The sequence below is a fragment of the Corylus avellana genome, chromosome ca2, assembly GCF_901000735.1.
Source record: "Corylus avellana chromosome ca2, CavTom2PMs-1.0".
Classification (NCBI taxonomy): Eukaryota; Viridiplantae; Streptophyta; class Magnoliopsida; order Fagales; family Betulaceae; genus Corylus; species Corylus avellana.
In genome coordinates, this window is record NC_081542.1 from 1,835,880 (window position 1) to 1,852,732 (window position 16,853).

The window sequence follows — 16,853 nt, forward strand, 5'->3', positions numbered from 1 at the left end:
TTTTTATATTCATTTTATACCGACCAACTTAACATGTTTTACGTGTTTTTTTTTATCAGTTAGTTAAAACAAAACAAAAAGGTAATTTAAATTACATCAAGTTAGACGATGTAAAATAGGTGTAGAGTGTAGCATTACTCTTTTTTACTAAAATAATGTGACATAAAGGTAAAAAGAGTTTTGAGTATTTTGTGTTTTAAGTTATTTGTAAATATTTTTAAAATTCAAAAAACAAAAGTGAGAAAAAGAATGGTTTAACAAACAAGGATCCGACTTAGGTACAGTAGCCCAAAACGACCCAGTTTTGGGTCGTTTTGGGCAATAAAAAATTAATATTTTTAAAGAAAAAGAAAAAGAAAAAGATTAAAAGAAATTAAAACTATTAAACAAATAAAAAATTAAAAAAGGTGGCTCCAGCTTTTCTCGTTGGAGATCGTCGGGGAAATTCTTCAAAAACTATGGATCCACTTTTCTCGCTTCTTCACCACCATATCCCACAAGCTTTTTAGCTTTTTTGCTCTGGGAACTTGTCTATCTCTTTTTGTGAGATAAGAATGTTATTGTACTTCATCTTCCAGCTATTTTCATTCTAATTTTGTATTCTAAGAGAAGTCTCCAAAGAAAAGTAATGGGCAGGCCGCAGAGAATGGTATTGGGGTGGTGGAAAATCCTCCAAGCGAGGCGGTGCTGGCCATGGAGGAGAGAAAGACGTCTCCTGAATTACACAAAACCTATAAATCAAAGTTTAAGAGAGAGAGGGAGAGAGAGAACCATTGGGAATGGTGGGTTCTTCAGGGAGCTGGATAGAGGAGGAAGAGGAGTCGGAGAGTTGTTGATGGTGTAAAGGAAACTGAAAGTGGTGGAAATGGGTTTTGGAGGTGGCAGAAACCATGGGGTGGTTCCTCCACCCCTTTTGAATTTTCTTTTTCTTTTTCTTTTTCTTTTTTTTTTTAACAGTTTTAATTTTTTAATATTTTAATATTTTATTTATTGATTTTTTTAATATTTAATTAATTTTATATTAATACTTTAAAAAATTAATTTTTTATTACCCCAAACAACCCCAAAATGGGTCGTTTTGGGCTATCGCATGGTGTGGTAGTTTTGCACTACCGCACCTAAGCAGAATCCAACAAACAAAGCCATTATTTTCATAAATTCCATCACCCAACTTAAGAAGTGAGCAGCATTTTCTTAACAAATATCTATTACTAATCACTATACCCCCATCTACTATGAAACCATGTTAAATCAGTATTTATTTAAAAAATGTAAACCGATATATAAAAGATTATAAAATTTATCATTTAACACATTCTAACGAGGTCATAATTTATAGTTTCCCATGGTGTTTGGATATGTAGACACTTAACCTTCATGGAGCCCACGAGTGAGTATCCACCAGACAGAAGGGAGGTCTTAATCAAAGGCATGAAGGGTACTGCTGTCACATAGAAGTAACGGACTCGAGATGGTCCAACCACCCTTGTCAACTTCAATTAACAAAATTCCAGTGAAGTGGACGCGAAGAAAACAAAATCCCCATGATTTGATTAAGTTTCTTTAAGTAAACAAAAAACACCACCATCCCATTAGCAACGACCTCTCCAGCTTGTACCTCCTAGCTAACTCGATCCGCTAGCAACTTGGTATATATATATATTAAAAGGAGATCATTGTCACCACCATTTCATCCAATATTCCCATCTTGGTTTTTCTATTTCTTCATTTTTCTGCAGTGGGCAGCAGCTGCTAAACATGGAGAGAGAAGAGGGAGGAGTAGTAGCGGTCATGCAACGAGCAGAGATCGACACCCGAGCGCCTTTCAGGTCAGTTAAAGAAGCAGTTATGTTGTTCGGAGAAAGAGTTCTAGCCGGGGAAATCTATGCCAACAAGCTCAAAGAGGTCCTCTCTCTCTCTCTCTATCTATCTATCTATGCCAACAAGCTCAAAGAAGCATGCAATATATATATATATATATATATATATATATATGTTTGATAGCGTGTTTTTCAAGAAATTTTTCGTTTTTTTTTTTTTGAAAAAAAATATTAGAACATAAATGTGAAAACATGTTTTGCATTTGAGTTGTGTTGTTTATTAATGTAGTCGTTCGAAAGAAAACAAAAACACACACACAAAATAAAAATTTTAAGAAACATGGAAGCACTTAGTGGAAACCAGGACCCATAGATTCTTTATTTATTTATTATTATTTTTTTTTCTATTCAATGTTGGGGAAAGAGAAAGGAAAATTACAGAAAAATAAAATACAAAGACGACAGAGTTTTCCAAATAACCATCGGGAATGGGTCAAATAAATGATCCAGCCCATCAAACGAACTTAAACCGTCAAAAGAACCGGTAATATAAGGCAAAGTTCCGTAAACGAAACAAAACTCGAAAGGGTTTGCCGCACGACCATCAGTAGTCGGCTAAGAAAACCAAGCAAGACCATCAATGGTAAAAAAAAAAGAAAGAGGAAAAACTCTGTCAAAAGATTAAAAAAAAAAAAGCCAGCACAACAAACTAGTCAGATAAATAATAATAAAAAAAACAATGAATAAAAAATTACAGAGAAATTTTAAAAGATAGTAAAATAAATCCTAGATTCAATGACAACTGCATACAAACCAAGGGGGGCCATCGCCTCCCTTGGGCTTCAAATTGTGTTTTAAATTTTTTTTATTAAGTTAAATGTATTTGTAGTTTTAGATTTAAAGATTAAGTTTCATTAAAATAAGAAATTTTGGTTTTGTCCATGCTTAGATGGATGTATATATATGAACCAACTTTTCTATCTCTTTTATTTTTCGATGTAATTTGTGACTGAAGATAAGAAATTTGTTTGAAGGAAACAAGTCAAATCTAATGTAACATTCACACCTAGCAAAGGGAAATAAAAAAGAAAACTGAAATTTGAAGTAACATATTCTTGAAAATGAAAATTCACCTAGCAAAGGGAAAGAAAAAGGAAACTGAAATTTGAAGTAACATTCTTGAAAATGAAAATGATGCATAGAGTTTAATTAAAGTACTCATTTCTCTGTTAGATTCGAGCTGGAACAAGTGAAGCTACTGGGCATGCTCAATCCAGAATCGGAGCCTTAACAGCAGAGCTTGAAGAAACAAAGCAAAGCCTTGAGAAAGCTAGAGAAGAAGGTAACTTCATGGCATACTGCATAAAATCCCTTAGAGAAGAGCTTGAACAAGCAAAGAAAGAGGTACGAGTGTTGAAGGCAAGAGAGTTCCAAAAACAGCGGCTTGATCCTGAGATCGAAGACCTCAAGTTCATGGAAAATGCGACACAAACAGAAGAAGCAAAGGAGTTTCAAAAGAAAAGATATGTGAAGTTTGCCAGCCCTCCTTCACTGGCTCGAGTTATTGTCAGCAAAGATGAGTTGCTAGAAAGACCCCCTTCTTTTAAGAAGACAAAGAAGAAGCCATTAATGCCACTTATTGGATGGCTTTTTTCAAGGAAGAAGGGAGGCCATGACGGTGACTCTCCAAGAGCCTGAGGCCCTCGGCTGAATAAGCAAGTTTCCATCACAAATGTTACTCATAAGTTGAAGTACTACTATACATTAAAGCAATTTTACAGAAGAAAAAGAAAAATACTTTTAGTTCATAGATAATTTTTTTGTTTTTTGTTTTTGTTTTTTGCCTAGTCATTTGGATTGTAAAAGAAATTATCAGCTCTCTATATATCACATTTTGTTTGTTCTTTTCCTCCCCTTTTTTGCTCATTTTCCTTTTTTATTCCCTCATGTTTGGAGAAAATAAAATTGCCCCAATTTTGAAAGGAGCAGAGGACATTTTCTTTTCTATTTATTTATTTATTTTTCTTTTATGATAAGAAATTGTGTGAAAATGAATAAGAAAATCACTCTGTGGGGCTACGCAATTTGGAAGTCCAAAGTCAACAAAATACAAGTTTATTATGATGTAAAAAAAAAAAAGTTAAAAGTTTATTATGGTCGGTAAGTCGGCGGAATTGATAATTAGCTAGGTTCAGGCACGAATGAGCGCATAAAAATAAATAACCCTGCACATGTAACCATGTGAGCCATACCAGCCAAGCCATGGCTCGATCGTCTGCTGCAGCCATGAACCATATTGGCTTTCACCTTCTGCAGTACTGCACCCATGTCCGACGATCGGAAATAAAACAAATATACACCGAACCCAAAAAGAGGCCGTACACATTTTTAGGATTTGACTTAATTAGCAAACAAAACAACTAGTGTGCCTAAGATCAGAACTGAGATAACGACTTAATTAGCATTGCACCAGTTTTTACTGAGATAAGCCGGAGTTAGCAGCCATAGGTTAAATTAAATTAATTACAAGGTTTCTTTTCCTTATTACATTATATTAATTTGCAGGCCTTTTATCAGAAATGATTTCCCTTTGTTTACATGAACGTAATCAATATTTTTTATTGGAACGAGGGACAAACTTACTTAGTTTTCTCGATCTTAAAATGAAGAACGCCCAATTATATAAAGTGCCGTAATGGTGAAGGCAATGAGATCATTTGCTAATAACAACGGACAAAAAGGAAAGAAACAAGGAAGACGCAAAGCAATTTGCGCATTAGCTTGGGATAACACAAATTTGTCCCCTGAATATATTAGTTAATTAATCTTATAAAGTTGGAGCCACATGCATGCAATGGTATAAATATATATCTTAAGTGATAAAAGTGCATTTTCCTTGTATTTATTTACATGTTTTTGACGCAGTTTGAGTTGTCAGTAGACATTATAAGACAAATGACTCCAAAACCCTTCTTCATTTCTTTATTGCCTTAATTGTGATTAGTTTTGACTAACCGCTGATTCTTAGCCTTTCCAGCGAAATTTCTGACACGCTATGATTATTTTTGCAGATTCTAAGTTCTGTCACAGTTTTAATTAGTATCACATATATAATTGATATTTGCCTTATTATATGGCTAGTATGTAATTTATATATATGTTGGAGTGCTATATATATACTAGGGTATTACAATTTTTAGTAAAAGTTTCTTACAAACATATATAATACTTTACTAAATAATTAAATTAAATTATAGCTAATGTGTGTGACAGTGTCACATGAAGTACTTTAGTTTTAAAATTTTAATTTTTTTAAAACGCACTTATAAATGATATACTTTATATAATTTTGTTTAAAATTACATTTTTAACCTATAAAATTACAAGATCAAACAAATTCGAAGTTTGATTGTGACCGACATAATAGTGTTATGTGAATTGTACGTTACTCTAATTTGTAAAATAATAATAATAATAATATAGTTTCTAACTATTCCCCTTAAATAAAATAAATAAATAAAAACTATTTCCCTTAAATATTTTTGGAAGAAATGCATATATAATTCAATTGTATGGCTACTTTAATGCGATCGGCTACCGTGCACATGTTGTAGCCATAACAAGCCGAGAACTTGAAAGTTCCCACGTTCAACGTACAACCCACATATATATAAATATAAATACATAAGATTTGTCTTATATATTTAGATTCGCCTATAAAGACCACCCGCGCGCGGTGACAAACGACCGGAAACGAAGAAGATGGAGAAACCAAAAGCAAGCACCAGAAAAATGAAAACCAGCCTATGCATGCCCAGGTTCAGAGGCAACGCGTGCAACATCAGTAATAAGAACAAAGGCCTGTCGCCAATGACGCTGCTGGAGCGTTTCCGGGAGGCTGTATTCCGCCTGATCATGCTGTCCGCGCTGTCCAAAGCCGCCACGAACAACCACGCCGGCGGATCCGCCGACGTCATACAACCGTGTTGTTATTACCCAAATGACCCTCACCACAGCGAAGCCGTCGCGGATTGTATCGAGTTTATCAAGAAGAAAGCGTCGGCGGACGATGAGAATGATCATCAGAACCGTGACTCTTCTGCAAGTAGTTCTTCTTCTATTCATGCCGCGCCCGAGGCCGTCATGCCAGTGCCTGTCATGTAATTCTCCTACGTGATTTTTATTTGCCGTTTTGGTCTTTTGTTTGCGGGTGGGTGATTTGTCGTTACTGATCATATTGTCACAGGTGTGTGAGATACAGATACAGACTTGTAAATTGATGTGCATGAATTATTTCACAGAAAGTATGAATGATAAAGTTTGTTTAATTACTAATTAAGCTTTAATTTCCTTCTTTCATCAACGCTTTTTTAAATTCGATGATGATCATATAATTATATCAGGTAATCGAAATCCCAAATTATGCAGATTTCGTGATCTAGATCTGTGCAGTATAAAGTGGTGGGCCTGTTAAATCACCAACCTCCCCTTAATTAACAAGCTAAGCTTGATAAAATTAAGATGGTGTAAATTAGGATAAACGGTAAAGTTAAAGCTAAATAACCTTTACTATGATACAATAAAATGTGGGTTGTATTGGTATGTTTTATTGTACATCCTATCATATTCCAATTGCGAAAGAAAAATATTAGACTTAGGTCTATGACTCTTTTAAAAGTTGTTGATGTGTCCGTACGTGATTGAATAGTAGGTTTAGCATTATTCATAGGGATGCTATATATGTGTTTGTACGTGTTTGGATAGTAGATTTAATATTACTCATAGGGAAAAGAACAAGAGAAATGTTAGTCTATTTCTCTTAATGTTCTCCTCATTCGAGGTAGATATTGTTTTAGATAAAGAAAAAACTTATCCCACTTGTCCCTCATATTATTTTTAGAAAATAATATTTACATAAGATAAGGAGAGCACATAATGAACCATAATGTTTCTCAAAAAACAATTATTACATTATTTCGGAATATGATCAACAAACCCTAATAAAAGCTCGAGGACGAGTTGTTTTATGAACAGTTAATTTTGCGGATTTATTTATACACTATATCATGTGGTCCATTTTCAGTTATGGAAGAGACCACTACATAATAAATATATAAGAAACTTCAAATGAGATTATGGTAGGGTGTATATTCATCGAAGAAAGATTATGGTATAATAAGTCAGAATATTATTTTAATTTAAAAAATTAGATATATTAGTTTGGTCACTTAGATTATATCAACCACCTATTATCATGGCCCAGGAAAACTATCACGACTATTATCAAACGTGAAATCTCACCACTCGAGTCTGGCCCATTTTAATTTATTAAATTGAGATATATATATGTCTACGAAATTTTCACATATATTTTAAAAATGTATATAAAAATTATTAATCTTATTAAAAGGAGAAATGTTAGGGGTTAATAAATTCTCCATATTTAGCTTATATTCTTTTACAATCAACAATTTTTTTTTTTTTGACATGTCCGCACAAGAGGGAGTGAGGGGGATTCAAACTAGTGACCTTCACTTCATTAAGTGTGGTCCCAGCCGATTGAGCTACCTCTTTGAGACCTTTTACAATCAACAATTGGATTTGTAAACTTATGTAAATTTCACATAAGTCAATGGTGAACTCTATAAATTATATGGTTAATTGTAAGGGAATATGGGCAAAATATGAGAAACTTATTGATATCTACAGAAGTTTACAAATTCAATGGTTGATTGTAATGGAATATGGGCCAAATATAGAAAACTTATTGACCACTCCTCTATTAAAAGTATATGTGACAGTTACATATTTTAAAAATTAAAAAACAATTTGTAGGAAAAAAAAATCGAAAACAATCCAACTAAAAAGGACAAAAATATGTAAAAGGATTTCAGTTCGGGCTATGAGCTTGGGCCAGGCGAGCCCAACTCTACCGCCCTACCGCACAACTGAAAAAAAAAAAACAAAAAGGAGGGTCCAACATATTTCCTGCTCCTGGTGCTCAATGCGAATATTTCCGGCGGTTGAAGACGTTGGCGGTTAGGGCTTCCGAGCTCTCACCGAATCAAAATCACTAAGAAATGGGCGGTATGTAAAGCTCTCTCTCTCTCTTTTGTGTGAGCAATTTGAAGTTGATGTTGATTTCGCTCTACATATGAAGGAACACAATCAGAGAGAGAAGACAAGGTTTCGTTGGAGCTCAGCGAGGAAATTCTTCAGAGCATGGAAGTCGGCATGACCTTCAGAGACTATGTATTTCTTTTTCTTTTTCTTTTTTTCACACAATTCTCTGATTGTTTACCCCTTCAAATACATCTGCTAGTTTTGTTAAACGCTGTGGCCTTAGCATGGTTTTCGATGTGCTGCGCGTTTAATTATCTGATTCTTATGAACACAAGCAATGGACGGCGTCTGATTTTTTTTTGGCGGTTTTTTATTGGAACCCTAATACTCTGCTTGGTTGCTGTCTAGCTGAGTTTAATTTCCATGTTTGTACATAATCAACGTGTTGTTGGAGACTACTTACTTTATGTATACAGTATCTGCTTAATGATTTCATTTTCCTTTTCATGTTCTGAAATTTTTGGATGAAGAATTACTTTAAGTGTTATGTATATTTTTGTTGTTATTCACAGAATGGTAGAATTAGCTCCATGGATTTTCATAAGACATCAAGTTATCTTGTAACGGCTAGTGATGATGAATCCATTCGCCTTTATGATGTTGCCAGTGCAACGTGAGTTTAATTTGCCCTCTCTATCTATGTCTATAAGTTTTTTGGTTTGTCTAAGCACCATTTTTGGATGCTTTCTCATTGTTTATTGTATTTTGTTCACACTGAAAATTTTCCAGTTATGTACTAGCTATACCAAATTTCCCTCGATCATAGCAGTGATAGGGAATCTTTAGTTTTACCAAGACTTTTGAAGCATGATGAATACTAGATTGATCATTGCTTTTTTTGGAAAAAAAAAAAATTGAGGATAATTTAAAGTCATCATGCTTGGTTATCTGCGCTGATATAAAATAAGAGTCTATATCGGCAAATATTCGGTAACTTTTGTGAAGCCTTGGCCCGGTAGTTTGTGAGATGTGTAAGTGGAAAGTTTTCTTAATGTGAACAACCATATACTCAAGACAATTTTTCAGTTTCTAGGATTCAAATAGTCCTGATATTGAGTTTGGAAACCCATGGGCTTAGCTTATAAACTTATTCATTTATGGGTGACTTCGGCAATAGGTTTTATCGAGAGAAATAGAGGGAACTCTAACAAGACATCCTTGGTCCATGTTTTAGATGTCAGTCTTAGTGCTTGAGTCAATTGTGATTATAGCAACTTAAACAATTGTGCCAATGAAATTCTCCTGTTACCTCTCAAAATATTGTATTTCTGTTTTGCTTTATTTAATAGGCCTTTCCTTTGGTAGTGGCACAAGTTGTTGAGATCCCTATTTTTTTTGCCAGCTGTTTGAAGACAATTAACAGCAAAAAGTATGGGGTTGATCTGGTTTGCTTTACTCCTCACCCTACAACAGTCATATACTCTTCAAAAAATGGATGGGATGGTATGTTAATCCAAAATCACTTGTGCGTGTATGGTTTATTTAGAATCAATTTATTTATGTGATTAACATATTCAGAATCTCTGAGGCTACTATCATTGCACGACAACAAGTATTTGCGGTATTTTAAAGGTCACCATGACAGGTTTAGTTTCTCACACTACCAACATAGGCATTTTTTTTAATATTTGTTTTTTCATTCTCAAGTGACTGCTTGCTCTGAACATGTGTGTGTAAGAAGACTGCTTCTATTCTTGTTTGTAGGGTTGTGTCACTCAGCTTGTGCTCTCGCAAGGAATGCTTTATCTCTGGCTCTCTGGATCGAACTGTATTGCTTTGGGATCAACGAGCTGAGAAGTGTCAGGTGGAGGAATTTGCATATAAGTGCTCCTTTTCAGAATATGTTTGCTCTTTAACTGAGTTATTATACATTATTTGCGAGTTAGGGTCTTTTACGTGTACAAGGAAGGCCTGCTACATCATACGATGAACAAGGGCTCGTCTTTGCAGTTGCATTTGGAGGATATATCAGAATGTTTGATGCTCGCAAATATGAAAGGGTTAGTATTGATATGCAAGAGCATGAGAGAGTTAGGTTTGTCTAGATTGTTAAATCTGTAAATGACTATTATTTGGTGAAATTTGAATTCTTTTAGGGCCCTTTTGACATCTTTTCCGTTGGAGGAGATACATCTGATGCAAATGTTGTAAAGTTCAGTAATGATGGGAGACTTATGCTTTTGACAACTATGGATGGGCATATTCATGTGCTTGATTCATTCCGTGGCACACTTGTGAGTTTTCCCATCTCCAACACTCCATAGTTTTGCCATGAAGCTTTCCATTAATTGATAAAAAAAAAAAAAAAAAAACAAAGGGTCACTACCCAGTGCTACTCCTGTTTAGGGTCATGTCAAAACTTAACTGATGATATTGTACTGCTAGCCTTGTAGACATGATTTAATCCTCGGATGTGCTTTTATGATCTCTGTTGATTCAGTTATCCACATATAACGTCAAGCCTGTTTCAAGCAAATCCACATTAGAGGCATCCTTCAGCCCAGAGGGAATGTTTGTTATATCAGGTACTGCTTGAATCCTGCCAGTTTTTTGGTTTTTATTTTTTGGAAACAGTAATTTGAATAGATTTATTCAGAACTATTTCCTTTTTTGGTTGATTGATTCCTGATGATATGCCTATTGCCTTTTTGGTCTATTGAGTCCTTGGATAATTTCCTTCCATCAACCACTGATCTTAAGTTTTGGAAGTAAGCTGCGGGATCTCATCTTACTGGTCCTGTGAATAACATGGCTTCAAATACAGAGCCCCTCGATGGCTCTGTTTTCATGGACTAGTTTCATTGGACAAAATTTATGTTCACTGGGCATATGTTCCTGATTACCTTCGATTAACCTGCCAAAAAGAAGGGACATATCATGGTCACTGGACTTGCTGTCTTTCCCACCCCATTCTCCCCAAAATCACAAGTACTTCTAACTAATCTTTTTTGCCACCCTTTTTATGTTAATTTGACTTCTTCATTCTGATTTCTTGCAGGTTCAGGTGATGGTAGTGTTTATGCTTGGAGTGTACGGAGTGGGAAAGAAGTATGTTCCATTATTCTTATGCATCTATGAAGTTACTTTCTCATTCTTTCTTAATTTCATATACTTATGTTCTCATCGTTCTTTAGCTGGTATATTAGTAGGTTTCTACATTTTCCAGAGGTATATGTAAATGTAATGCAGTATGCAGGCACACAAATGCACTCAAGATTAAGAATAAAGAATAGATATGGTGTTGACACTTCTTGGCCATCATTTTGGTTTTTGTATGTGTTCTTCTCACTAATAACATATATAGACTGAATCTGTAACTAAGTATATGGAAATGGCAATGACTGGCCCTTGGATATTTTGCTCAGATGGTAAATAGTGGTGACACTGTACGGTAATAGTGTGTTGTTCTGATTTTATGAGTGGCAAATGTATTCCCCTAATCATATCTTGTTATGTTGCTGACTTGGTAGTGCTTGTCATTGAACTGTCTAGGCTGCTAGCTGGATGAGTACCGACACTGAGCCTCCTGTCATAAAATGGGCTCCCGGAAGTCTTATGTTTGTAACTGGCTCTTCTGAACTGTCATTCTGGATACCGGACTTGTCTAAGTTGGGAGCTTATGTTGGAAGGAAGTAGAAAAAATTCTGTCATCAACGCTTTTGCAATGTGAAGTGTGAAGCAGTCGAGTGGTAAATGGTGACCATTTCTACTTGTCTACTACTTATTGGTAAGGCTTGAAATTACAGGCAACTTTCCAGTCCCTTTGTAGAATTGCTTTGCAGGGAAAATTATTGAACAGAGGAAGGCAAATGTGTTCTGTATCACAAATCATTTTCTAAATCTGAGGAGTGGATTGGGTCGGTTGCGGATCGGGATAAATCGCCGTTCCTAGTCTGATTAGTTCAGGCATCAAAAAGTCATTTTTGGAAGCCTTCTAACTTATAAGTTGTTCAGTTGGACTTATTGGTGAATCTAATTAGACAAGCCATCAAGAGCACTTCACAATATTTTTTAGTTGACATATAGGTGTGCTTACATGTGTTACTGAACCATTCTTTTAAATCAGTGGCCACTTCTGTAAGATCTTAAATTTGAGGAAGTCTTAAAATGGGGACACTTTTATATTAAACAATAAATTGTCCATCTTATTTAGAGAACATATTTGTCCAAGGAAGAAAATGCCTGCAAATGAAATAGAATGTGGAATACCAGTGCTTAAACGTCGGGTATGCAGAATATATTCCTCAGTTTACTGCTGTGTTTTTTTAGGTGCTCATGCTACAGGTGGGAATGTTGGGGATAGTAATTTATTTTTTCGGTGAAGAACAGGGTTTGCTGTCTGCTATATGGCCTTGCTTAGAAGAAGACTCAGCTCAAATCTAGATCCTAAATTACAAATATCTTTGCATGCATTTCATTGAAAAGAAATAAGGTAAACTTTGTTCTTTTACGTAACTGAATCTTATATTTGTATATGAATTTGTACGGAAAACAAAAACAAGAATAAATCCCTTGAGGCTTTCCAAAGCTGTGCCTAGCATGCGAGTCTCCTTTCTGAGGGCTAGTTTCCGTCCCGGAATTGTGGTGCATGTGCTAATCGACAGAAAAATCACTTGTCAAATTTGAAAGAAAAGATTTGGCTTGGGTCAGTTTCAATTGAAATTAGACCCTTTAGGATTGAGACGTGTGTCTTCTGTCCTATTTGGAACACGTGTTCCAATTCAAATCCAAAAGAAAAATGCTCAAAATTTCCACTAGCCTAATCGTAATGAGGATGAGGATGAGGAAAATGGTAGCCCCCACCCTCCCTCTGAGGTATTATTATCGGCTCAAGAGAAAGAAAACAAACAAACAAAAAAAAAATTTGAGAAAGAAGAAGCACTAATCCGATGCTGAACATAGGAGACAAATGTAGAATGCTCTTGCAGACAATTCAAAACCTACGTACATGCACATAGAATTTTCGTATAAGACACGTGGCAGTCCTAGCCATTTGGTAAAACTTTCAATGTAGTTTAGCTAGTTCCAGCCAGAATAGTAACAAAACCAATCCATACGGGCCTTTAGCCCTGTGAAGACTCAAAAGTAGTGGAAGGGCATTGCGTATTTGAACACTTTTCCTTGTGGGCCATACAATCCCTCATATTACTGGTAAAGGGCATTGCGTACTTGAGGTCTCAGAAAGCTTTAAAGATCCTCTTGGATCCACAACTAAATCTCTGTATATCTGTCAACCAGGAATAGAAGAATTTGTCCATAGCTTCCCCAACTCCTCTTAGGACATTAGAGCCAACCCCAGCCATAAAGTATGGAGACTTGTCTAACGAATTAATGGAATGCATCCTTCCAAAATCTTGTTGATGGGGACCTTTTGAAATTTCGAAGCTTGGCTCATAAAGAAGGAGGGGGGGCCCTAAAAGACATAAAAGAATGAAGAGAAAGTTAATTGTTTTCAGTTGTTGAATGTCCATGTGGTCATGTCATCACAAATAGTTAATCTGTACCGACCAATTATACATCTATATCTTTCTTTAGTCCGGGTCCATTGTACTTAAAACAAGGCTTTGTACATAGCTATAAAAATACACGCGTTGGTTAGTGATCAGCTATGTGAGGGTAAACCCACCTATTGCCAATCTACTTAAAACACAAAAGATTTCACAATTACTGCAAATTTCTACTGCAAAGATACCAATGACTTCTCATGGCTCTAAAGAGAGCTGTCAGATTAGCACTCCTTTGTTGAAAAAAATAGTTACTAGTAGGGATACCCTGCGTTGGAAAGGCTATATATGTTTGAGACTCTTATTCTTTCACGTGGTATGAAATGAAGGAATGAACCCCATGTGGTGAAATCCTTTTCCAAAATTTGGTGCGGTCAGTTGACCTTAGCATGTGAGGGACGGAAAGATTGAAATTTATACCTCAACAACACTAAGCCTCGTTCACACCTTATTAATTAGAAGAGGGAACTGGCCGGATTCATTTTGAAATAATCCCAGCCCTTTAATTATTTGATAGCTTTTAAGAGGAAAAATATCAAATAATTTTGTGGGGTTTTTTGGTAACCTTTTCGATCTCTTTTATTTATTTATTTTACAAAAGCTTCCTGGAATCATGTCCCTGTAATTTCCTTTTGTATTTCTCTGGCCTATATATAAATAAATAAAACAGTCGCCGCATATACATACTTTCACATTCTCTGAACTTCCATCAAATATCGATCTCCTAAAAGTTCCTTATTCTTTATGCCATTACATATCATTGGCAAAATCTTTCGGCAGTGTACAAATACCCATCAGATACCCGGAAAACCTTATGCACTAGTACTGTGGCATAGGGGCGGCTCTACCCCCGAAAACTTCCCAAGGGCCCGCCTAAAATCTCTGTCCATGAATCAATTCCCCACGCGCCGTGCACATGCTCTTGAGAATGGTCAGATCATTAATTAATACTTTTTATTAACTCACTGAAGCTGACAGAAAGCCCCACAATTCTTGCATTTATATGCTGATTTTGCAAGCTTGGGGGAGTGACGTCATTGTTTGGTTTGCAAGCTAAAAACCTTAACAACGAGACCTTATAATATTCTTCTACTGATTAGTTCCTAATCATTAACTATGATTGTGTTCTTAATCCATGTTTTTATGGAATATTCTTTAGAAAGTGACAGAGGACAGAAAAGGTTAAGTTAATCACACGTTTTAAGTGCTTTTTTTTTTTTTTTTAATTAGACATGTCAACTTCACAAGTACTTTGAACTACAAAAACATAGTGTCAAATTAAGGCCATGTTTGGTAAACTACCCTTTAACCTTATTATAATTGGCTGGCATATATAGAGATACCAATTAAGGCAGCTAGCAGCTAATTAATTAAGATCTCTGCGAGAGTAGGAGTTGAGGCTAAGCTCGAGGGAAGTCCGAGAACCGGTGTTGCCATCATCGCCGGACCGATACCAGCCGGTGTAGTAACCGCCGGATGAAGGCTTCATGTTGTAGAAGCCATTGATGTCGCCATCACCATGCATGGGGAACAGTGGGAGGGTTTCTATCTCTGGAGCAGCTTCTTCTTCTTCTTCGTCTTCTTCTTCTTCTTCTTCTCTTCCTAAATACTTCTCTTCCATTGATCTTCTCTTGTCAAAGAGATCAGTGTAGGATGAAGAATAGGGATCAACCCCTACCCATCCAAAGTTGTGGCTAATGGATCCACCAACACCACTTGATATTGAGCAGTCCTGTTTCAAAGAAACAAGCATCAGACACATATGATAATATTACCAAGTTTGGCTGTTTTATTGTTACACCAGATACTAAAATATGCCCTTCTCTTAGTAGATTAAAACTGCATTGATGATCAAACCGGTTGATGTTTTATGCTTCTTTCTTTTCCACTTCCATATGTTTCAAAAAAAAAAAGATTGTTTTAGCTAGAATATAATTATGTGTACCCTAAAGCTCTTCTCCATGGTCAGAGATCCATATCCACAGTTCCCCATCTGCCCCAAGGGAATCACCCCAGGTGAAGAAGATGAAGCAGCAACCCCTGCAAACCCAGAGCATCCAGATTATAAAAAATTCTAAAACATTACAAAATCATGAACCTCAAATGACTAGTGATCAACAAGACACAAAAAATAGGTTACAAAAGTTATATATATATGATGACTTGTAAGTGAAAGTTAGTTTTTATTGTATGAGAGTCGCATAATAGTAAATAAAAAAATAATGGAAATTTATATATCGGGGTGGTTGGTTGGATCACCAGGAGATATGTTGGGCAAGGAGTAGTTGGTGTGGAGGGATTCTTCAGGTTTCCAAGCAGCAGTAGGAGTGAGTCCTTTTTGCATGGGGACATCAGAGACGTTGAACCTTTTCTTCTGCCTTTCACGAGCTTTGTGGTTCTGAAACCAATAAAAAACGTTCTTTCCTTCAATCTTTCCGTATTGTCTGAGCCTAGCGGAGATCCTCTGAATCTGCTCAGCACTTGGGGACCTAACTCCATTGTTGTAGTAAAGGTCCTTTAGAATTCTTATCTGGTCAGTTGTTGGAGTCCAGCGTGTACTGCTTGGCCTGCATAGGAATCCCCCTTTCCCACTGCCGCCATCCTCGTTATTTGGTTGTTGTTGTTGTTGTTGTTGTTGTTGAGGTTCCATGATAGATTGAAAACAAGAACAAAACAAAGGGAAGCAAACAAAACAGAGAGAGAGAGAGAGAGAGAGAGAGAGAGAGGTAGGTGAGAGTTAAAATTGGATGAAATGGTGAGAATTGCGTGTGGGGTTATAATAGTAGAGAAGGGTAAAGGGGGGGGGGGAGGGGGGCACATGGAGGAGATGGAGAGAGAGGAAATCAGAGCAATATCTGGGAGAGAAGGACTGAAGTTGACAGAGATGGGTTCATAAAAAGGGAAGGGACAAAAGAGGCTTAGAAAGGGAGGGGGGGTATCAGTGGAATTACGTGGATGAAAAGGCATGACCAGGTATGAAATTATTAACCACTTTGTCTCTCTCTCAGAGAAAAGGTGTAAAGTAGAATGTGAAGCATGAAATGATATAATGGATGGAAAGAAAGAAAGAAAGAAAGAGAGTGTTGTGAATGAATGAATGAATGGCAATGTAGATAAATCTGATCGATGTGGGAGTCTCATTTAGATTCATGAGGGGGGTTATTCTTTTAATGGAGATATGGTCCTCTTTCTTACCAGGCCCAAACGCCAGACTAGAAGATATTCTTGTACTTACCTACGAGGCCAAAACTGTAAAAATATCCATTTTATGAACTCCGTTTTACAAACTCGATCTGCATGAGCCTTTTAACAATTAGGGTTTCTCTGTTCAAAAAAAAAAAAAAAAAACAATTAGGGTTTCTGTTTTTTGATTCTGTTACCCTACCTTAAGCTCGTAGTACCCTAG

The 16,853-nt window shown here is 36.1% G+C and overlaps 3 protein-coding genes across 4 annotated transcripts; 2 read left to right on the plus strand and 1 right to left on the minus strand.

Annotated features, from left to right (window-relative positions):
• The first annotated feature begins 1,705 nt into the window (after positions 1 to 1,705).
• Positions 1,706 to 3,604, plus strand: LOC132172746 (WEB family protein At2g17940). The gene is made up of 2 exons (XM_059584306.1): positions 1,706 to 1,905; positions 3,054 to 3,604. The coding sequence occupies exons 1-2, from the start codon at positions 1,759 to 1,761 to the stop codon at positions 3,516 to 3,518; spliced, it is 612 nt and encodes a 203-aa protein (XP_059440289.1). The 5' UTR covers positions 1,706 to 1,758; the 3' UTR covers positions 3,519 to 3,604.
• A 4,182-nt stretch (positions 3,605 to 7,786) lies between these two features.
• Positions 7,787 to 12,102, plus strand: LOC132170659 (protein ANTHESIS POMOTING FACTOR 1). Of its 2 annotated transcripts, none has more exons than XM_059581722.1 (11): positions 7,787 to 7,907; positions 7,993 to 8,072; positions 8,456 to 8,556; positions 9,286 to 9,386; positions 9,462 to 9,528; positions 9,648 to 9,747; positions 9,830 to 9,943; positions 10,040 to 10,177; positions 10,384 to 10,468; positions 10,942 to 10,991; positions 11,436 to 12,102. In XM_059581722.1, the coding sequence occupies exons 1-11, from the start codon at positions 7,901 to 7,903 to the stop codon at positions 11,577 to 11,579; spliced, it is 987 nt and encodes a 328-aa protein (XP_059437705.1). In that variant the 5' UTR covers positions 7,787 to 7,900; the 3' UTR covers positions 11,580 to 12,102. The 2 variants fall into 2 exon arrangements, with proteins under 2 accessions (XP_059437705.1, XP_059437704.1); XM_059581721.1 differs by having other exon boundaries at positions 7,788 to 7,907; positions 7,981 to 8,072.
• A 2,711-nt stretch (positions 12,103 to 14,813) lies between these two features.
• Positions 14,814 to 16,097, minus strand: LOC132173088 (protein WUSCHEL). Its single transcript, XM_059584660.1, has 3 exons — positions 15,707 to 16,097; positions 15,393 to 15,487; positions 14,814 to 15,179 (listed from the first exon to the last, which is right to left on the minus strand). Exons 1-3 carry the CDS (start codon positions 16,095 to 16,097, stop codon positions 14,814 to 14,816), a joined length of 852 nt encoding a protein of 283 aa, XP_059440643.1.
• Positions 16,098 to 16,853: the final 756 nt, after the last annotated feature.

Coding starts and splice junctions, on each gene's coding strand:
- LOC132172746 (XM_059584306.1), top strand. CDS start 1,759: ATGGAGAGAGAAGAGGGAGGAGTAGTAGCGGTCATGCAACGAGCAGAG. Junction 1,906..3,053: donor ATGCCAACAAGCTCAAAGAG/GTCCTCTCTCTC, acceptor TTTCTCTGTTAG/ATTCGAGCTGGAACAAGTGA.
- LOC132173088 (XM_059584660.1), bottom strand. CDS start 16,097: ATGGAACCTCAACAACAACAACAACAACAACAACAACCAAATAACGAG. Junction 15,488..15,706: donor CTTGCCCAACATATCTCCTG/GTGATCCAACCA, acceptor CTGGGTTTGCAG/GGGTTGCTGCTTCATCTTCT. Junction 15,180..15,392: donor CCATGGAGAAGAGCTTTAGG/GTACACATAATT, acceptor TCTTTGAAACAG/GACTGCTCAATATCAAGTGG.
- LOC132170659 (XM_059581721.1), top strand. Junction 8,557..9,285: donor TATGATGTTGCCAGTGCAAC/GTGAGTTTAATT, acceptor TTTTTTTGCCAG/CTGTTTGAAGACAATTAACA. Junction 9,748..9,829: donor AACGAGCTGAGAAGTGTCAG/GTGGAGGAATTT, acceptor TTTGCGAGTTAG/GGTCTTTTACGTGTACAAGG.